The 22,883-nt window shown below is 41.3% G+C and overlaps 1 protein-coding gene across 1 annotated transcript in view; it reads left to right on the plus strand.

The window, feature by feature from the left end:
- The window catches only part of LOC144594687 (dynein axonemal heavy chain 5-like), a 147,242-nt gene that overhangs the window by 37,686 nt on the left and 86,673 nt on the right, over positions 1 to 22,883 (plus strand). Inside the window, exons 22-33 of the mRNA XM_078401529.1 lie at positions 1,617 to 1,735; positions 3,721 to 3,922; positions 4,317 to 4,552; positions 6,470 to 6,688; positions 7,508 to 7,570; positions 9,432 to 9,670; positions 12,322 to 12,562; positions 14,988 to 15,187; positions 15,700 to 15,853; positions 17,886 to 18,049; positions 19,288 to 19,444; positions 22,060 to 22,272. Coding sequence (XP_078257655.1) covers positions 1,617 to 1,735; positions 3,721 to 3,922; positions 4,317 to 4,552; positions 6,470 to 6,688; positions 7,508 to 7,570; positions 9,432 to 9,670; positions 12,322 to 12,562; positions 14,988 to 15,187; positions 15,700 to 15,853; positions 17,886 to 18,049; positions 19,288 to 19,444; positions 22,060 to 22,272 — 2,207 coding nt within the window. The remainder of the gene's footprint in view (positions 1 to 1,616; positions 1,736 to 3,720; positions 3,923 to 4,316; positions 4,553 to 6,469; positions 6,689 to 7,507; positions 7,571 to 9,431; positions 9,671 to 12,321; positions 12,563 to 14,987; positions 15,188 to 15,699; positions 15,854 to 17,885; positions 18,050 to 19,287; positions 19,445 to 22,059; positions 22,273 to 22,883) is intronic.

Consider the following 22,883-nt stretch of genomic DNA (forward strand, 5'->3'; position numbering starts at 1 on the left):
GAAATGAACTCTGTGCATGATGTGCTTTGAATTCCTGATTTTCATGGTAATTTGCATCTGATTGCAGATGACATTTAACATTTAAAACTGATTGGACTTTCTTTGCTGCCAACTGGGATGGCAGATGGAGCATAAGCTGCTGAGAAATGTTCATCTTCCACATGAACGGACAGAAATTTAGGTGCAGTTTGGCCATGGTTGAATGACTAAAAGAAGGAGGTGTGGGGAAGAGGGATCTGTACATGCAAAACTCTGCATCGTGAGGCTGATGAGCAAAATGAATCTCAGAGTCTCATCCGAAGCAATAGTATTGGCTGGAATCAGGGCTGAAGTTTAGAGAAGCAGCAGGAATGGGACATGTCCCTGTGTGTGAGGGATGTGCTGATGAAGCAGAGCTGAATGTGGATTTGGATGCAGAAAGAGTGGATGTGCACTATAGAACTGGAACAAAAACAGAACATTCAGGAAACACTCAGCAGGTCAGGCAACATCTGCGGAAAGAAGAACATTGTTAATGTTTTGGGTCAAATATTTAATGACAGGACTGGAACTAGTTAAATGTCTCTCTGAAACTGAGTACATTTGTTTGTGAAGCAATTAGATCTTTATAGGAAGAAAGGAATTGGATATTTAATGTGCAAGGAAAATAACAATGGAAGTAGAAAGGACAATGACGTGGAGGGTTGGGACAGGCAAGCATAGCGTTGGTTCCTTTCTTCCACACCACTTGGACCATCTCCCATATATGAGTGTAGGGAAATAACTGCAGATGCTGGTTTAAATCGAAGGTAGACTCAAAATGCTGGAGTAATTCAGCGGGTCAGGCAGCATCTCAGGAGAGAAGGAATGGGTGACGTTTCGGGTCGAGACCTTCTTCAGACTGATGTCAGGGGATGGGGCGGGACAAAGATAGGATGTAGTAGGAGACAGGAAGACAGTGGGAGAACTGGGAAGGGGGAAGGGGAAAAAGAGGGACAGGAACTATCTGAAGCATATGAGTAATATATATGTGCACCCACACATGTGGAGAGTGTGTGTGCTTAATGTGTCTCACCAGAGGTCATCGGCTCTAATTTGCTGCAGAGTCTCTTAAAGAGGGCTTTCACCCCACAGGCGAATGGACAGAAATTTGGCTGCAGTTTGTCCGTAGTTTGAAGGGATTGAAGGGAAACCTGTAAAAGTGAAGGCGCCTTTGTGAAAGAGGAAAAAATGGATCTGTGATGTGGGACACAAATAATATCTATAGAAAAGGTGAAAGCACCTTTTTTTTATAGACAATAAGTGCAGGAGTAGGCCATTTGGCCCTTCGAGCCAGTACCTCCATTCAATGTGATCATGGTTGATCATTCACAACCAGTACCCCGTTCCTGCCCTCTCCCCATACCCCCTGACTTTTGTATTGTAGAGGGCCATGGTGAAGCGGAAGGAGAAAGCAGCAGAGCATGTTGGGGGGAAATTGCACGCCCCATTGTTCAGATAAATCAGTTCACGCTGTATTCACAGTGTGGCTCTTTGTGAAAGATGCTAATTTATTGTGTTTCTCTTACATGAACACTAATATAGGCCTAAATGTTTTTCCATGAAAGCACAGTTGAAGTGTACCAACTTCATTTCAGGTGCAGATACTGTTGCCGTCCACACCCAGACGAATAATTACTACAAAACAATTTCAGAAAATAAAGAGGTAGTTAAACTGGTTTCTGTTATTTCATCATCCATCATCTCATTTAGAAAGGTAAGCTGATGAGTCTGAAATGAGTTAATTTTACACCGATGCTTAAACAATGTTGTTGTCTTGTTGCACCCACCGTGATTGCAGTGAAACATTGTGGTTAATAAGTCTTTTAGAATGGTGGGAAACAGGAACTTAGAAACGTGGAAACATAGAAAATTGGTGCAGGAGTAGGCCATTCGGCCCTTCGAGCCAGCACCGCCATTCAATATGATCATGGCTGATCATCCAGAACCAGATCATCCAAAAATTTGCTACAGACCCGAGACTCCCTGTTGGGTTCAGGTCGAGTTACCTATTGAAGTGTCGTCAGACTCACGTATATTGGGCTGAGCCAACTCTTTATAAATAAATTAACTCTTGTTCAAGACTCTATAAATAAATGTTGCAATTTTATGAATAAATAAACAAATACACTATTATTTATTAGCCAAGAATATATCGAGGCCCTGCAATGCTGATGAGGGCATTGATGGTTGCTGTATCTCCAGGCTGGGATGGGATATAAAAAAATGACTATTCCTCAGACTCCAATCAGGTTCAGACTCGTTGTGGGGGTCATGTCAGGTGTGGGTCTGAATTTTAATTTTGTTGTCAAGCATCGTTTCTGTGTGGAGGAACATGTAATGAATATATTTGTAATATAGCTGATACTATTGTACCATTTCACGAGCTTGAACACGTGTTTCATTTGCCATTTCTGAAACATTTTGTGGCAGTGATATTATTTCCAGTGCTTGTGCTTGAATTCTGGCTCCCAGTGGTGACTTTCATCAGAATGTGACCAAAATGAGTGGCGTGCAGCACAGTAATGAAAACAGGCATTGAAGAAAGTCTGCCTGATTGCCACACAGTAGATGAGCTTTAACCTTGCCATTCATTAGCGAAGGATAGGCCATGGCACCTGGAAACAAGGTCAAGGGGGATAAAAAACAGGTGGTTTCAGAGCAGAATAGGAATAATCTGAAAATAGACACAAAAAGCTGGAGTAACTCAGCGGGTCAGGTAGCATCTCGGGAGAAAAGGAATAGGTGACGTTTTTGGTCGAGACCCTTCTTCGGGATTTTTTGTTCATCTGGGCCATTTCCCACATAGGTCAAATACTCAACAGATTTGAAATATTTTGCATAATGATCAGCAGCATTCGGAATACAAAATCACAGGGGAATAGATCGAGTAAATGCACAGTCTTTTGCCCAGAGAAGGGGAATTGAGAACCAGAGAGCCAGTTTTCAAGAGTGAGTTAGATTTAGCTCTTAGTGCTAAAGGAGTCAAGGGATATGGGGAAAAAGCAGGAATGGGGTACTGATTTTAGATAATCAGCCATGATCATATTGAATGGCGGTGCTGGCTCGAAGGGCCGAATGACCAACTCCTGCACCTATTTTTCTATGTATCTTAAATCTATGTTAAATGACATAGATTTAAGGTGAGGAGGGAAGGATTTAATGGGAACCTGAGGGGTAACATTTTTACACAAAGGGTGGTGGGTGTATGGAACAAGTTGCTGGAGGAGGTAGTTGAGGCAGGGACTATCGCAACATTTCAGAAACCTTTAGGACAGGTACATGGGTCGGACAGGTTTAGAGGGATATGGGCCAAAGGCAGGCAGGTGGGACTAGTGGAGATGGGGCATATTGGTCCGAAAGGCCTGTTTCCACGCTGTATGACTCTGACTTTATTCTGGGTTTATGTGTTCCTTTCTATGAGTAATCCAGTTATATATTTTATATTATTTATTTAGAGGGAAAAAGCAGTATCCAGTAAGTTATATGTAGGAAAGAACTGCAGATGCTGGTTTGAAATCGAAGGTAGGCACAATCTGGAATGCATTGCTTGAAAAGGTGGTGGACAGAACTTTCAAAGAGCCAGCACAAGCACATCGGGCTTTCAGTGTGGCATCATTCCCTGATTGTATAAAGATAGTGGAAGCATGAAATCTTTCCAGGATAATTACAACTCTTATGCTTTGTGTGTTCTTGTCCTAGGACCTGCAAGAAGTTTTGGAAAAGTTGATCAGCTACTGTCATATCTGGAAAAACGATCGTGAAACAACCCTGAAGATGTTTATGAAGGGAATCCCCTCAATCTTTGAACTTGAGTTCCAAATCAAGTTTTACCGCAATCTGCAGGTCCAAGTTCAAGCTGAACCCAGAGTAATTTATATGGGTCCTTTTGCACTGTATGCAGGTATATTTTCAGAACTTTCTTTACAAGGTTAAAACACTAGGACTTTTGGAAAGGAAAAATAACTTTAATAAATAAACAATATTGGCTAAAATAATAATCTTGAGAACTCGTTAAACAATCGGTGTTGCTGTGTACATTTCATTTACTTGTACAGTTGTATGTAGAAAGATGATGTTCTTGTCTAATATAAATTTGCTCCCGGCAATGACACCCTAAATGTTTACCGAGCTGTGGCACAACCTTGTATCTTAGAAAATATTACCAATATTTTTTATTTTGTGGCTAATGATATATGACGCAGAGAGAGACTCTTTGTCATAAGTATTCAGAGTAGCTTGCCCAACTCAGTCTGTTTCATTAAGGGGTTGTCTAAAATATATATATTTTTGAACAGATGATATGAAGATAGCCTTGATGGAAGAATGCAGAGCTTGGATGATTGGGTTTTCTCAAATCTGTAATGATAAGTATAGAACAAATCTGGAAAATATCTTGATCTTCATAGAAGAGACTTCAAGGAAATTAAATCGTCCGTTCAATGATCTGAATGATATTAGAATAATTGTAAGTTCTTTGAAAGAGATACGGGACAAACAGATTGAGGTTGATTTACAAATTGGACCTATTGAGGTAGGAGTATTTCTGGATTTTATTACAATTTTTTTTCAATGATTATTACTTATTTTAGATAACAATGATACTGAACTTTGCAATATCATCAAGTCTTTTCGTCACTGTGACAAAGTATCACAGTGGTAGAAAATGAATTGACCAGAGAGTGTTTTGTGAAAGAATTTTGACAGTTCGAACTTCTTCAGAGTGATGCTGGTGTTCCCATTGAGTTGTCCAACGTTGTGGCTACTTTTCCACCTTATTGAGAAGTAATATGAATGTTGGAAAGAGTGGGGATAGAAGAATTGCAATTGTCCTATGTGTGGGGTTAAGACACTGCTACAGTTTACCTTACAATTAACAGATGCTTACATCGTAAGACTCTGGCTGACAATCTGGCGTTCTTGGGACCTTGGTGGTGCTAGGATAATAAATTTTCCAGACCGTTGGATGTTACTCTGATGACCACAACACTCCTGTATTTCACTTTCTTTATATGTTATACAGTACTATAGTATGTTTTCCTGTGGACTTCAAGTGAACAAGAAATGCCCCTGGTAAGTTTAAAGGGAGCATAAAAACAGAACTCAATGAGCTTCAACTTTTATATAAACTTAAGACATATAAACTTAAGACTTAAACTTATATAAACTTCATCCTTTCCACAAGCACTCTCGACCCAGACGCTGGCTGCACAACTCTGAAATCCAGTTCTGGCCATAATCCTACCAATGTTCATAATACCATCCTCAGCTATGACTGCACACCTAGCACACATTCCTGGTAATATACAGCCAACTTTGAGAGTACAGGGCCTGCTGATAGCAAGTTTGCAGATTGCAAGGACTTAGTAAACTAATGAGTGAGTCAGATGCTGAACCACTGACACCTCCCCACAGTTGGTCGATCAGAATTGGATTATCAGAATTTTACTGTACTTGACTTTAAGATATTTTGTATTGAAAGTTGCGATAAAACATCAGAAAAGTATTCTGCTTGCCTGCATTACTCCTTTTGAGTCATCTGAAAATTTCTACCAATGTTTCTTTGAAATGTCCCCTAATTCATAGGAAGGGTAAGCAAACAAATGTCGGTATCTTCTCCCTGACCAAGCTGCTCAGTATTGAGGTCCTAGTTACACTTCAGTCTATGGTATTATTGTTACATGTACGAAGATACAGCAAAAAGCTTTTTTGTTAGGGTTAGGGTGAGAAAATAAAATATTCATTCATTCATTCATTCATTCACTCACTCATTTATTCATTCACTGTATATGAACACAATTAAGCCTTACACAAATACAAAAGGTGGAGCAAAGAGAAAAATACCAGATGATGGACTGGCCTCATTGTTCACAGGCCTGACACCATTATCACGGAATAGACACTGTATTCTGCACTCTGTCTTGTGGGGACGTTACAGGGCAAATGTAGATGAATATTTAACAATGTGTTCAAAGTTTAAAGAGGTCAGAAACGTCCCCACAGCCCATTGGGAGCCTCTGACCCATGAATGAATGACTCCAAATGGAGAGGGGGGGATTGTATTGAAAAACATGAGGTCATGTACCTGGAGCTGACAGAAGCCCTGTAAACATGGCAGAAGGAACGGGTCATATCACAAATGACCCACCTCCCTGCCACATCTGCCACCTCCTGCCCCCAACTGTCTTTTCTCGCCTCCAACCTTTCCTCCTCCCCCCACCCCAATTTTCAGTCTGAAGAACCAAAACGTCACCTATCATTTTCCTCCAGAGATGCTGCTTGACCCGCTGAGTTACTCCAGCAGATTGTGACTATCTTTGAAAGAGCTTTGGTTGTTTGTGAGAATAGAGAAAGAACAATGAAACCACAGGAAAAATAAATGATATTATTTGCTTTGAAAACAAAAAAAAGGTTCCATTATTGGCTTTCATTTAAAAAAAAAATGTTGCAGGAATTCTTTGCCATGCTGAATAAATATGAGATGCAAGTTGTTAAGGAGGATTCTGACAGAGTGGATACATTGCGGTATACTTGGGAAAAGCTTCTCATGCATGGAACTGAAGTACAGAATCAGCTCATTTCTTTACAACCTTCATTCCGTGCTGAACTGATCATCAACATGAAAACCTTTTTAGAAGATTCGGATACTTTTTTCCAAGACTATGAAAAGGTACTGTATTAAGAATTTCCTCCAATTATATTTTAAATAACAACTTGGATTGACCTTTCCTAGTTTGTAAATCTTTAAGAATAAGTGACTTGTGTACAAATACTGATCTGATTCCAGCTTGATGGACTCAAGTCTAAGTAACATTGAACTGATTCAGTTGTCTTGACGATTTATTCGTAGATCTTGAGGCAGTGTTTGCAGAGATTATGTAAGCAACAGTTAGCTAATATTAAACAGATTCTCATGCATGCTGAATTTAATTGACACAGGCCTCCTTAAATCAATCGGTTGTCCACCTGCAGTGACACCACCGCCTGATATCTCCCGAGTGTTTTATTGTCATATGCCCTGAAACGAGACAATGACATTCTTACATGCAGCAGCACAACAGTTATGTAAACACATACTCTCTAAAACCCATAACAAGCAAAAACAATTCAGTATATAGAATAAGTTATCTCAATAGGATAGGCTGGATAATATATAAATGATATAGGGGATCCATCTCATACTGAATATGTGAAAACCCATGCCCGCAGATTGCCAAAGTAAAATCTGAAATTAAAACACAAAGTGTTAGAAATATTTGTATGTCAGGCAGCATCTGACAAAGTCAAATGAACCGAGAGAAATGAACAAATTGAATGCTTCAATTGAAGTGCTGAGAGTTACTGTAACTAATTTACTTTTGGTACACGGTGGAGGTTGAAGCAGGATGTTCCATCATTTCTTTCAGCTGCCAAGGTAATTTCTTGGTTTATATTTGTTGCTTTTATTCATTGTTGTACAGTCAAATCCGTTGTGTCTCCTTTTTATTAGGAAGGACCCATGCAGCTTGCATTGTCCCCTCAAGAAGCTAATGACCAGCTGGCTATTTATCAGGTGAAATGGCCATAAAGCTTGCATGAGCTTAACTACTTTCTTTGTCGTAAAAATGTATAAATGTCACATTTTTTAACTTAAAGAAGACTTTTATGAGTGCAAGATTTGTTATGTTAGATGAAGTAAACACTGACTATTAATAATGAATTTCGGAACAAAAAGTCGGCTAACTGCTATAGTGTCAAAACAGTTACGAATACCATTGACTTTGCTCAATATTTACCAATTTAGACGCATTCAATGTAGAATAAGTCATACGAATTCACCTGTGTACATTCACACCTGCTACTCTGACAGGCCCCTTGAGTAAAGTGGGTTAATTAGATAAGACTACTGAATAGATTTGAACCATGTCAGTTTATTCGGAGAGTTGTATTATCTTCAAACGGTTTAAATAAATCTGAATGTATGTGATATGTTGGATGAATCTGTGCTTGGCATTGGAGATGTTGCCATTATGCTTGTTAATACAAAGAAACAAAACTGCAAAGATTTAGTCTCACCATCCTGAAAACATGTGCCAGGAAATATATTTTTATAAATGAGTGATTAGTAGGACTGGCTGTTACAATCCCTGAAGGTTTGCAGTACGATTGACTTGCATGATGTTGTTCTTGGGGATGACCACTAGGTAATGTTGCCACCATTCAGACACATCTTCAGTTGTGTACCTCAACGTCACTGGGTGTTTTGGCCTTTTACCACAAGACTGAAAATATCTAATGACTTCATTTAAAAAGTATGCTTTTTCAAGTGCAAATGTTGTATCATGTTTTCATATACAACACTAAAAAGGAAGGTTGGTACCATTGCATTGCAATAAATAATGTGGACCCCCCAGTCCTTACAACATGAAGGAACTACCTGATATTTAGCTTGAGTTGACTCCTTTTTTCAAGGATATCTCTTTTTCCTCTTTTTGAAGCTAAAGGGTTCTTTGAGGTAGTCTCTAGGGAGACACTTCCTTTACAATTTTACTACTTGTACATAAGACTTAAAGGCAACGTAAGAACCGATGTACATCACTAGTTAAGCTTCAAATATACGCCAAAACATTATGACCACTGACAGGCAAAGTGAATAACATTGATTGTCTTGTTACAATGACACTTGTCAAGGGGTGGGATATATTAGGCAGCAAGTGAACAGTCAGTTCTTGAAGTTGATGTGTTGGATGCAGGAGAAATGGGCAGGAGTAAAGACCTGAGCGACTTTGACAAGGGCCAGTTGTGTAGGAAAATATCTGCAGATGCTGGTACAAATCGAAGGTATCACAAAATGCTGGAGTAACTCAGCGGGTCAGGCAGCATCTCAGGAGAGAAGGAATGGGTGACAAGGCCAAATTGTTATGGCCAGACGACTAGGTCAGAGCATCTCTGAAACGGCAAGGCTTATGGGGTGCTCCCAGTCAGCAGTGGTGAGTACCTACCCTGACAGTGGTCCGAGGAGGGACAAACCACAAACCGGCAACAGGGTGTTGGGCGCCCAAGGCTCATCGATGCGCGAGGGCAACGAAGACTATTCCGTCTGGTCCGAACAGACAGAAGGTTTACTGTGGCACAAGTCACAGAAAATATTCATGTGGTCAGGGGAGGAATGTGTCACAATACACAGTGCATCGCACCCTGCTGCGTAAGGGGCTGCACACGGAGGACTAACAGCATATTAGGCAGGTGGTCATAATGTTTTGGCCCATCAGGTCATAATGTTTTGGGCTGATCGGTGTATTTTCTGAGGTAAATTAAGATTATTTGCAAAACTACATCTCTGAACACAGTGTTATAGTTTGGGCATTGTTCAGGTGACCTCAGTTGTACTGATTAAAATCTTCATAAGAATGTATCCTGTCAAACAATTTCAGAATCGTTTTGACAACCTCTATCGCATATTTATCACCAACACTGCTGGAGAGGAGCTCTTTGGGCTGCCCGTTACACAATGCCCTGAGCTGCTGGAGGTAAAGAAGGAGCTGAACCTTTTACAGAAGCTTTATGGCCTTCACAATAATGTGATCAACACGGTGACCAGCTACTTCGACATGCTCTGGGCCGAGGTGAACATCGAGAAGATAAACAATGAGCTGCTGGATTTTCAGAACAGGTTAACTGTCTTCATTCTATAGACAATAGACAATAGGTGCAGGAGTAGGCCATTCAGCCCTTCGAGCCAGCACTGCCATTCATTATGATCATGGCTGATCGTCCACAATCAATAACCCGTGCCTGCCTTCTCCCCATATCCCTTGATTCCACTAGCCCCTAGAGCTCTATCTAACTCTTTCTTAAATCCATTCAGTGATTTGGCCTCCACTGCCCTCTGTGGCAGAGAATTCCACAAATTCACAACTCTCTGGGTGAAAAGGTTCCTTCTCACCTCAGTTTTAAATGGCCTCCCCTTTATTCTAAGACTGTGGCCCCTGGTTCTGGACTTGCCCAACATGTGGGGGAGAAAGCAGGAACGGGGTACTGATTTTAGATGATCAGCCATGATCATATTGAATGGTGGTGCTGGCTCGAAGGGCCGAATGGCCTCCTCCTGCACCTATTTTTCTATGTTTCTATGTTTCTAACACTCATGAATGTATTATGAGCAGTAAAGTATTCGCAGAAAGAAGCAGGCAATCATTTTGAATTGTCTGCTAAATTTATCAGAATGTATTTATTTTTCAGCTAGTTTGCCAGGATCAAACCTTAAGCAGGTGTATCAGAAATGAGGCCAATCTGTATTTCAAAACAGCAAAGCCAAATATCAGAAAGACAAATGTTCTGATACACATAATATGGGGATAGAAGTCCCTCTATCCCTCTATCTTTTCATATAATTTGAACACAGCAAATATTTTGTAACCTACATTTTGAATCTTAGTCCTACTCTACATTCCAGTAACTTATCCTCATTCCCCGACGGACAGCTCGCTCCGCTGGGAGGTCAACAAAGCTCAGGCAGACCAAAGAGCGTCTTTCACCGAGTTGATGACCTTGCAGCAGCACTCGATGTCAGTCTCCGAATGCGTCCCTGGGAACAGTCCGTAGATCACAGAATCCTCTGTGACGGAGCTGCTCGGAATAAATCGTGACAGGGACCCCTGCAGACCTCTCCAGACTCTCTTGGCAAATCCACACTCTGTGAAGAGGTGGGCCACCGTCTCCTCTCCGTAGCAGCCGTCCCGAAGGCAGCGTGCGCTGGTAGTGAGGTTCCGGCGGTGCAGGAAGGATCTGACTGGGCGGGCTCCCCTCACCGCCAGCCAAGCCAGGTCTTGGTGCTTGTTGGTGAGTTCTGGCGATGAGGCATTTTGCCAGACAAGCTGGGCAGTCTGCTCTGGGAACCACGCCACAGGATCCATGGAGTCATTCCCCTGCAGTGCCTGCAGGACGTTCCGTGCTGACCACTGCCCGATGGACTTGTGGTCAAAGGTGTTGGTCCGGAAGAACCTTTCCACGAGCGACAGATGGTGCGGCAATGTCCAGCTGACTGGCACATTGCGTGGCATCTGCGCCAGGCCCATCCTTCGCAACACCGGGGACAGGTAGAACCTCAGCAGGTAGTGGCCCTTGGTGCCCACGTGCCTTGGCTCTATGCTCCGCCTGATGCAGCCACACACGAAGGTGGCCATCAGGATGAGGGCGACGTTGGGCACGCTTTTACCCCCATTGTCTGCCGACTTGCGCATTGTGGCCCGTCGCACCCGGTCCATCCTCGACCTGCTTTAATGGATGTGAATATAGGTTGCAAAACCAACATTTTTTCTCCTCTGCTGATTTGCACTTGGGAAGATTAGCCACCCTCTTGAACCGCAGTGGTCTGTGCTGTGAAAGAGCTCTCAATGCCACTTGGAAGGAATTCTGGGATTCTGACTCTGGGTGAGGTTATTTCCGAATCGGAATGTTTGGCTGCCCGTGCAGTTCCAGATGGTTTAAATCACTGTTTTGGAAAGGTTCTTTTTTTTTCTGCCATGAATAAATTATTCAAAGTTATTAAGCCTCCAATTTTCATATTGAAGTATTTGATGCGGAGAGTAGTGCGTTCGGCAGAACGCACCATGGGAACTACACTCACCCCCTCTGCAGGACCTATACATCAGGAGGTGTAGATCGAGAGCAAGCAAGATTATGAGGGACCCCTACCAGCCCAGCAACGGACTGTTCCAGCTGCTACGGTCAGGCAAACGCCTCCGCTGTCACGCTGTGAAAACGGAGAGGATGAGACAGAGTTTCTTCCCACAGGCCATCAGGACTGTTAACTTTTATAACTCCAGGGACTAAATTTTGTCTTCTCTGTATTAACTTTAATTTATATGCTGTAACTATAATTCTTTTTTTGCACAATCTGCAGGCATTGCCACTTTCATTTCACTGCACATCGTGTATGTGACAAATAAACTTGACTTGACTTGTGTATGCCCCTGGAAGCGGTTTCAATGCGGTGAAAATCAGGCAATAGCAGATTGGGTGTATTTCCCTTTGGTTCCTCTTCTTGCGTTTGGGGCAGCAGAAGTTATGAAGCTGGTTCTACTTCTGCAGTCTCTGTTTGTTATCGTTCTCCTGACTGAGGTCAGTTGACAGGTCTCACCATGGGGAGGTCAACAACGTGAGCTCCTCCCATTGGTTAATTTCATTGGAAAAGAGTAGTGGATATTATTTTTAAAGATTTTATATCTGATTTAAAGTATAGTGTAAGTATCTGTTCCCCCCATTGGAAGTGTAAGTTGTGTTTGAAGCGATGGGAATCTAATAATGGCTGACATGTTTCAGATGCCGCAAATTGCCGCGAGGTTTGAAGGAGTGGCCAGCCTACCTTGATTTAAAGCAGACCATCGACGACTTCAATGAAAGTTGTCCCCTATTAGAGATGATGTCCAATAAGGCTTTGATGCCTCGTCATTGGCAGCGCATTGGCCACGCCATGAAGCAAGACTTTGACGTCGACAGTGAGACATTTAAATTGTCCAACATTATGGAAGCCCCACTTCTAAAGTACAAAGAGGAAATTGAGGTGCGTCCTGATTTGTAGAAAATTAAGAATTTGAAGTGAATTTCTATCATTAGTTTGTGTTCAAAGATGAAGAAGTCATTCCAGAAGTCAAATTTAAATTCCTCTCATGAAAATAACTAGAGAAGAAATGTTATAACACATCTGTTTCCTGCTCCATTTTCCATATGCTGGAGAACTGTTTCAAATGATCAAATAATCAGCAATGACTTTGAAGTGAATTTAGAAAAGGAACAATGCATGGATGGTGGGAAGAAATTGAAGATCAAAGCCATTTTCTGACTTCCATTAATTCAATAATTTATCTGATGATTCATATGAATATATTTCTCTTTTATTGCTTGCACCATTACATTTTAGACGCCATACAAAATAATTTCATCTGCCAATTCCCTTTCCTTTTCAAAATGCAGAAGTAAGTTGCTATCTTCCAAAGTCATGTGCATCTTCACTTAGCTTCATGTCCGAGAGGTTCTCATTAAAGTTTTGTGACGGACGTAGCTCTGAAAGATTATTAATAAGGGCGATCTTCTGTGTGCAATGCCTCCATGCTTTTGTACAACCTTCCTGCAGTTTATGCCACAGATGACCAGAGCACATCCCCCCAATATTTCTTGTCAGTAGGGCTGCTTTTATGTTATTTTTTGCCTCTTATGTGTTTAATCATAGCTGGAACATCCTCACTAATAGATTATTTTCTGGTCATCTATGGTGGTAGCTCCGGAAACAACAAGAGATCTACACTTGGTCCCTTGGTAGACACAAAATGCTGGAGCAACTCAGTGGGTCAGGCAGCATCTTTGGAGAGAAGGAATGGGTGACGTTTCAGGTCGAGACCCTTCTTCAGACTGAGTTACTCCAGCATTTTGTGTCTACCTTTGATTTATACCAACATCTGTAGTTTTTTTCCTATACACTTGCCTTCTTCATGCATATATTGCTCCGTAGTTGCATCATTTGAACACCTCAGGTCCGGCTGCACATGGAATATGATGACAGCAAATCAGGCTTCCTTTTTTTACATCCTGTTGCCATCGCAGCTCTTAAACATTATTAATAAGGGCCACCTTCTCTGCACGATCCCTCCACCCCTTTGCACAACGTTTCTGCAGTTTTTGCCACTGGTGACCATAACACTCTCCTCCAATATTATTTGCCCTTATTAATAATGTTTCAGTGGTTTATCAGTAACATTCCACCTCCACCTCTGCCTCTACTTCCACCTCCACCTTCCATATGCAACGCAATACCAACGTAAGCATATTTGAATTGAATACTGTGGACTCACAGTAAGCTCATGGTGATCCTTCCAGAGCCCATGTGTGTTTTAGGAGGTAATTGGCAGAGACGCCCAGCCGTTTGGAATTGCATGCAATGTCTGGATGTCATGGCTGGGACTTTTACTCAATTGTGGGGTCTGTGGATGGCAGAAGCCATTCTAGTGAAGCAGGAGCCAACAGTGTTGTGAGGTCTACCACAGTACCTGACCGGGTTGCAGGCCGTGAAGTCCGAAGCTGGCAACCTGCCACAGATGTGTCTCCTAAAGTAACACATGCACTTAGGCTTGTTGATACTATCTTTCCCAGCCCAATTGTGACCCTCTCTATACGGCACCTCATCCCTACCTTGGCTCAACTCATTCCCACTGGGCTTCTAAACCACGGTTCACAGTATTAACTGGCAGACTTAAACTTCTGGTCTGGTTTGGCTCAGCCACCAAGCACGACATCCGGAGGCTGCAGCTGAGAAGGTTGTTGGCTGCAACCTTCCCCCCATTGACGAACTGTACACTGCAAGGGCCAGGAAGCGAGCGGGCAAGATCATCTCTGACCTTTCTCACCCTGGCCACAAACTCTTTGAAGCACTTCCCTCTGGACGCCGATTCCAGACTGTCAAAGCAGCCACAGCCAGACATAAAAACAGCTTTTTTTCCGCGACTAGTAGCTCTACTCAATAACCAAAAGTCTGTAGTCTCTTTTTGCTGTGGTTTATGTCACTCACATGTTTAAACCGTAATGTTGTATTTTGAATGTTTTATGCTTTATTCCTTATTATTTACTGTATGTTCGTGTTGTTACTTGTGAGCGGAGCACCAAGGCACATTCCTTGTATGTGTACATACTTGGCCAATAAACTTATTCATTCATTCATTCATTCATTCATTCATTCATTCATTCATTGTTCATTTTCCTCCATTTGAACCTATCCCCATCCTGACCTCTGCCTTGCCTCACCACCAACCATGAACCTGGCTGCCCCTTCTCCAGATTTATAGTTGATAGGGGATCATTTCATATGATCGAAGAACCTGCTTATTTTCAAAGAAAAATATTGAATGTGTGGAATTCTGATTTATAACTACCCAGTTTCAATCACAAGGCAAATTGAGGAAGCTTGTGAACTGATAATGACTGTTTTTTGATATTAGGATATTTGCATCAGCGCTGTGAAAGAAAAAGATATTGAACAGAAGCTGAAACTGGTCTTAGCAGAGTGGGACAATCGATACTTCACATTTGCCAACTTTAAATCACGTGGTGAGCTACTTCTCCGTGGTGACAACACATCTGAGATCATCTCACTTGCAGAGGATAGCTTAATGATTCTTGGTTCCCTCCTGAACAACAGGTAAGATCTGTGTGCATGCCCTGTACTTGGATGATTAGTAAAATGGCAAGAATAAAAGGAAATCAAACAAACAAAATTGATAGTGAAATGATTTATTTTGGTATATTTTTGACTGGACCTTACTTACTGGACCATCACTCAGCCAAGATAGTGTTTAACTTGATTATCATCTAACTACAGGCCATTTTATTTATTATTGCGGCTTGCAACAATTGGAACATCTATTTTGTGAGTCATACATATTGGAAAATAAATATTCAACATTGTGGGTTATTAGAGACTTCCATTAAGTATATTAGTCAACGCCTTCTATAGTAGATTTGTGGAAATCAAACTAATTATTGCAAAATGGGTGACGTTTCAGGTTGTGACCCTTGTTCAGTTTGAAGAAGGGTCTCGACCCGAAACGTCACCCATTCCTTCTCTCCAGAGATGCTGCCTGTCCCGCTGAGTTACTCCAGCATTTGGTGTCTACCTTTAATTTAGTTAATATGTGAATTTTGTTTCCTTAGGTACAATGGTCCATTTAAAGCACTTATTCAAAAGTGGGCGCACAACCTATCCTCCACAATTGACATAATTGAGAGCTGGTTGACTGTACAAAACCTATGGGTATATCTGGAAGCAGTGTTTGTGGGTGGAGATATTGCCAAGCAGCTACCAAAGGTAAGCAAGAATTTATGTGACTAGTGTTACAAGACTTGGACTAATGGGGGAATTCCCAATATGTGTTTTATTCCTGACAGTAAGCAGCCTCGCCAAAGCAAGCAAAGGAACTGCATTATGGCAATGAGCTATCCCAGCATCATCATACCTACTGTAGTTCCATCCAGTGTGTTTGAGCCTCTGCGATTCTCGTTAGTCTACCTTGAACTGTTATGACCAGGGAAGTGATAGGAAAGGTGCAGAACAGAGGAGAGTAAATTCGAGGCAGGGTCTGGTATTTCCTGGATAACAATTACTGGGGCAATAACAGCACCAGAGAAGAATGGTTCGCATTTGAATTGTTGCTTGAAGGTGATGCCTGATACCAGCGATGCACCTTGGGCACCTGTACCTCACTCATCCAAAGCGCATCAGTCTTCTGGGAAACTGACTTATACTTACACCCATCAGCCAAAAACATTATGACCACCTGCCTAATATGCTGTTGGTCCTCCGTGTGCAGCCCCATATGCAGCAGGGTGCGATGCACTGTGTATTGTGACACATTCCTCCAGTGACCACCATTAAAATTTTCTGTGCCTTGTGCTACAGTAGTCCTTTTTTTTTTAGATTTAGAAATACAGCGCGGAAACAGGCCCTTCGGCCCACCGAGTCCGCGCCGCCCAGCGATCCCCGCACATTAACACTATCCTACACACACTAGGGACAATTTTTACATTTACCCAGTCAATTAACCTACATACCTGTATGTCTTTGGAGTGTGGGAGGAAACCGAAGATCTCGGAGAAAACCCACGCAGGTCACGGGGAGAACGTACAAACTCCGTACAGACGCCGCCCGTAGTCAGGATCAAACCTGAGTCTCCGGCGCTGCATTCGCTGTAAGGCAGCAACTCTACCGCTGCGCCACCGTGCTGCCCTTCTGTCGGTTCAGACCAGACGGGATAGCCTTCGTTGCCCTCACGCATCGATGAGCCTTGTTGCACCCAACACCCTGTCGCCGGTTTGTGGTTTGTCTCTCCTCAGACCACTGTCGGTAGGTACTCACCACTGCTGACCAGGAGCACCCCACAAGCCTTGCCGTTTCAGGGATGCTCTGACCCAGTCGTCTGGCCAGAACAATCTGGCCCTTGTCAAAGTCGTTCAGGTCTTTACTCCTGCCCATTTCTCCTGCATCAAAAACATCAACTTCAAGAACTGACTGTTTACTTGCTGCCTAATATATCCCACCCCTTGACAGGTGCCATTGTAACAAGATAATCAATGTTATTCACTTCACCTTTCAGTGGTCATAATGTTTTGGCTGATCAGTGTATATCACAGATAGATGCAAAGTGCTGGAATAACTCAACAGACCAGGCAGCATCTCTGAAGAAAAAGGACGGGTGACGATTCTTCAGAATCGGATGTAATGATATCACATCTGTTCATTGGAATGAGACATTCACACTGACGAGGAGTTGCATTGTAATATCTCAACATTAAAAATCTGTTTATTGCTTCATATAGAAATCAGGAAATCTAACTGCAGATCACGCAAAAAAATAATAATTCTGATATAAACCTTAACCTGACGGGCGAGATGTTCTGTGTATTTGGAGTTAATTTCCATTTGGTTATACAGCAAGGGTATTTTGGAAAAAAAATCTTTACCAACATGTTTTCCTGCCTCCAAAGTTATGTAATTTACTGAAACCAGGCGACAATATATATATTTTTTAATGAGATTTTCAATCAATTTTTTTCCTATCGGCCAAAAAAGACCGATGGAGCAAGACATCAGTCTGAAGAAGGGTCTCGACCCGAAACGTCACCCATTCCTTCTCTCCAGAGATGCTGCCTGTCCCGCTGAGTTACTCTAGCATTTTGTGTCTAAGAAATTCTTATTGTTTGGCGGGAGTTTTTAAACAATTGCAAAACTGTAAATTGCAAAATTGTAAATGTGGGATAAGGAAATGATAGTTATGTTCTGAAAGCCATTAACCTGAATGATATGCAAATATAAATCTATCAAGTCTATTATGTCTTAACAGGAAGCAAAGAGATTTTCCAATATTGATAAGTCATGGATGAAGATAATAAATCGTGCCCATGAAATCCCCAATGTGGTTCAGTGCTGCATGGGGGATGAAGCCATGGTCCGGCTGTTGCCACATCTTCTGGAGCAACTTGAAATATGTCAGAAATCATTAACCGGGTAAATGCTGGAACTGTGTAAAGCAGAGTTAATTTTGAGATGATGTTGTGGTTTAAAGATTCAGGATTAAAGTGACAGCCACGTTAGTGAGTGCACAGGTGCGAAAGACTGAGGGTCTATTTGATCCACTATTGTTTATTATTCAATCATCTAATTCACCAGCCTCTCCCCTTTTACAGTCTCTTTCAGAATGACGTCTGTCATGTTAATTGAGTATTACAAGGGTTCCCAACCTGGGGTAAATTTCGCCGACCCAGGGGGTAAATTTGTTGATTCTGAATTTGTACATATTGACTGACTGTGTTTGGTTCTGGTATACCGGTATCTGCTCATCATTAGTTGTTCATAAATAAATGAGATAACATTGTTACGTGCTATTATTATTGTTATTTGAACTTAAAATAATAATGTTAAAAACAGTGTAATGGCAGTTTCTATACCATCTCGAAATCTCACTTCGATAGCCATTACTTCTCGGGGATGAAATGTAGTTATAGCTTACGCACACGTCGCACCCTGATATGACAAAACGAATCTTCCAAACTTCTTTTCTTCATTAATTGGTTTTATTAAAGTAGCACGAATCAGAGAGTAATTCATCAGTTTCCGTACTTTATCAACTGTTTCTTCTTCAAACAATATCTTAGAATTCTTGCAGTTATTACCGTATGGTTCTTACAAATATAGATGATACAAGCGTATGGTACGGGCGCGTGGTAAAGAACTGTATGCTCACCATCCACCGAGTCTAAACTGACCCACAACCTCTCTCGACACGCTAGCCTCCTCCCATCTAGACACTCCCCATTGCGTATTAAGTCACACCCTCAAGCAGGCAAAAAAGACATAAACTAGAAACATTAAAACATAGCCATAACACAATGACAATAACTGAATTAAGCATAAATGGCTCCTACAAACAGTATTTTAAAATTTCCCCTTTGTCGGTTGCTTTATTATGTTAAAAGTGTAAACTCAAATTACTGAACAAAACAGGATGGAGGTAAATTTACTTTCGAAAAGTTGCAAATGGGTAAACGGGACGAAAAAGGTTGGGAACCTCTGTATTAAAACATTACAGTGATTCAGATCTGGAAATTTCAGACAGGATTTATCTGATTAGAATTTCTTGTGGTTAATACAGATTATTTATGCTTTCTCACAGATGTGGGGAAAGTGCTGTTTACTGAAACTGAGATTTATTTTTGCTCTGCTTTTTTTCCTACTTTCTCCATCAGTTACCTGGAAAAGAAGCGGCTAATATTTCCAAGATTCTTCTTTGTATCAGACCCCACTCTGCTGGAGATTCTCGGCCAAGCATCTGATTCTCATACCATACAATCTCATTTGCTTAATGTATTTGACAATATTAAATCAGTCCTGTTTCACGAGACGGTGAGTTTGAATTATTCACTACCTTATCTATGCTGAAAAAGTGGACTCCTTTCAGAAAACATTGAGTTTATTAACATTAAACACTAAAATTACAGGGTGCAAAGAACATGTGTAGATATTAGATTAATGTCATGATCTAGTGGTGACACTGAAGCCAATATATTTGTAAAGTTGGTTCCTATTTTGGAAATTTCTATCATTCTTGCACATCAACTTAACCAGTAAGTTTAAATATTAAAATCTTATAATTCAGTTTACCATTTAATATTTCAGGTTGTATTCCATGGAACTTAGATCTGTTAAAGGATGATGTGATCAAAGTTTATGAGATGTTATCAGATTATAGGGAAATGAATAGGGGAGATAGAAAGAAGCTATATCTGCGGCTTGTGGAGACCAAGATTAAAAATAACAGTGAATCCTTTCAGAAATTATTTTAGGAAATAGGTTTACATATAAAGACAGGCAAAAGTTTGGAACTCTTCCTCAGCAATTGATTCCTGACCAATAAACAATTCTATCAGGATTACACCACTAAAAAATATGGGGATATCTGCAAAGCTTGTTCAAAATGGCTGAGCAGATTGAGAGTGTATTTGAAAAGTAAGGTTTCTGGCCTTTACAAAGGGTGGCAAGAAAATCATGACGAAGCTTTGTGCAGTTCTAGTTTGTCCTGTTCCTGGCTCCACATTTTAAAAAAGATGTCAAGACTTTGATGAGACAGAAGGGGAACATTACTGGAATGTGCTTGGGGATGAGAGATTGGTGAAGCTGGAGTTGTTCTCCCTGACAGAGAGGAGTTTGTGAGGTGTAAAAGTAGAAAATGATGTAAAATACTCATCAGTTCATTGAGAAACATGTGGAGAAACAGGCACATTCAACATTACAAACCAATGACCTGTCATCAGAACTGAGACAATAAATAATAGGTGCAGGAGTAGGCCACTCGGGCCTTCTAGCCAGCACCGCCATTCACCGTGATCATGGCTGATCATCCACCATCAGTATCCCGTTCCTGCCTTCTCCCCGTATCCCTTGACTCTGCTATCATTAAGAGCTCTATCTAACTCTCTCTTGAAAGCATCCAGGGAATTGGCCTCCACTGCCTTCTGAGGCAGAGTTCCACAGCTTCACAACTCTCTGAGTGAAAAAGTTTTTCCTCATCTCCGTTCTAAATGGCCTCCCCCTTATTCTTAAACTGTGGCAATCAAACATTTAAAGTAGCAGAGAAAGAATTTGGTTGGAGAGAACAAAATGAATGCCTGGGATGGGATGGAAACCAAGAGACAGAATGATACTAATGGTGGTAGGGTAGCTGAGAGAGGGTGGTGAAGGCTCATTGATCACAGCTGAACTACATGGAGGAGATGCAGATAGAAGATGAAAGAGAATGGAGAAGAGAGAAAAAAGGTGCCGGCATATGAAATAGAGAACACAAAAGAATTTGCTGGAACATGGAGAGAAGGCAGGGGCGTGGGAACTGGATCTGAGATTCAACTATTGAAGGTACACAGGATGTTAAATAACATCTCAGGAGAAAGAAAAACGGAGTTAATGTTACAGATTGATGAGAATCAGCTCGATCTGACACAAACTGGAATGGCTGTGTAATGTTGCGTCAGGTGTTCTGTAATGTGCTTAGATGGAAGATGACACGCAGGTCATGTTGAGATTTGTAGGGCCAGCGAACACATTGATGATGGAGTGGATGTGGAATGGAACATGAAAATGAAGGAAAATGACGGAATGAAAATGAGTGGATGTGGAATGGGGAATGAAACTGAAGGACAATTGGAAGCTAAAGGTCTTCCTGGCAGAGTGAATAGATGTGTTGAAGCGATCACTCAATCTGCAATCAGTTTCTCTATGGTAGGGGAAACTACATAATATGGTTGCCTTACTGCCTGCATTTTAATTCTCCATCCACATCCACTCCAAAGCTGAATGCAGTTCACTAAACTGGTGGAAGTGTCTGGGGATCTGTTGGAGATTTTTAAAAGTTGTAAAAGTTCAGACAGAAATAAACTATTCCTGTTGACAGAGATGCCATGAAGGAGGGGGCATAGAATGAAGGTGATATAACCAATAGTAAAATGAGATCAAACATTTTAACGCAATGCGTGGTTCGGGTTGGCATTGCTCTGCCAGTTGTAGCATTGAAAAGGATGCAAGATGTATCTGTAAAGAAATAATTTTCTGGAATATGGAGAGAAGGCAGGGGCGTGGAAACTGGATCATTGTCGTGGCAGTATGAATTTATTGTATAAAACAACCTCCTATCCTGACGTTTTCTGAGAACCCAAAGTGCAGCAAGTTTTTGGGCAAAGTTGGGCTCACAGGTCTACCATAATCATTAGCTCGTTAAATGGTGAAATTAAATTTTGAAGGGTCAATTGGTGGACTCCTGTTCCTTTCCTTTAATATTCTTTTCCTCCATAGTTTGATAATTTGTTATTTTACCAATTCATAGTTTTGTTTTTGCATTTTTTTCCACCAAAGTGAACGTTCTCATTATTCTGAAGTGATCTTATGTCTTGTACAATATGTTCGTTTTGAATGCAAAGCTCTTTGCACAAAATATCTTTTGGGTCACTCTCGACATCTATGCCGTGTAGATCTATGACCACATATTGGCTGCAATCTCTAGAGAAGAGGACACCATTGAATTTGATAACCCAGTTGTCACAGAAGGGAATGTAGAAGTTTGGCTGAATTCACTGCTTATGGAGTCTCAAAGTTCTCTGCACAGCATCATTCGGACTGCTGCTGAAATAATACAAGAGGAACGCTTTCATCTTATTGATTTCCTGAATGGTTTCTGTGCTCAGGTAGGTTGGAAGATCAGATTATGAGAATATGATTTGGTTCTTAATTTCAAAATACATTTGAACTGGTGGAAGTTAATAGACAATAGACAATAGGTTCAGGAGTAGGCCATTTGGCCCTTCGAGCCAGCACCGCCATTCAATGTGATCATGGCTGATCATTCTCAATCAGTACCCCGTTCCTGCCTTCTCCCCATACCCCCTGACTCCGCTATCCTTAAGAGCTCTATCTAGCTCTCTCTTGAATGCATTCAGAGAATTGGCCTCCACTGCCTTCTGAGGCAAAGAATTCCACAGATTCACAACTCTCTGACTGAAAACGGTTTTCCTCATCTCCGTTCTAAATGGCCTGCCCCTTATTCTTAAACTGTGGCCCCTTGTTCTGGACTCCCCCAACATTGGGAACAAGTTGATTGTGATCTGCATTCATAACTTAACAAAATCCTTCTAATTTTCTTTTCAATGGAATAATTGTGAAAGTTTCTTTGATTCTCTCGTAAATAAAAAAAATTAATTGTGAGTTTCCTTGAATATGATTCACACATATTTAGTGTGCATTTAATTGGCTTTCTAGGGGGCAGCTGAGTTTATTATGTTCAGTGCCAACTGATGTT

Source organism: Rhinoraja longicauda, chromosome 6, assembly GCF_053455715.1.
Source record: "Rhinoraja longicauda isolate Sanriku21f chromosome 6, sRhiLon1.1, whole genome shotgun sequence".
Taxonomy (NCBI): domain Eukaryota; kingdom Metazoa; phylum Chordata; class Chondrichthyes; order Rajiformes; family Arhynchobatidae; genus Rhinoraja; species Rhinoraja longicauda.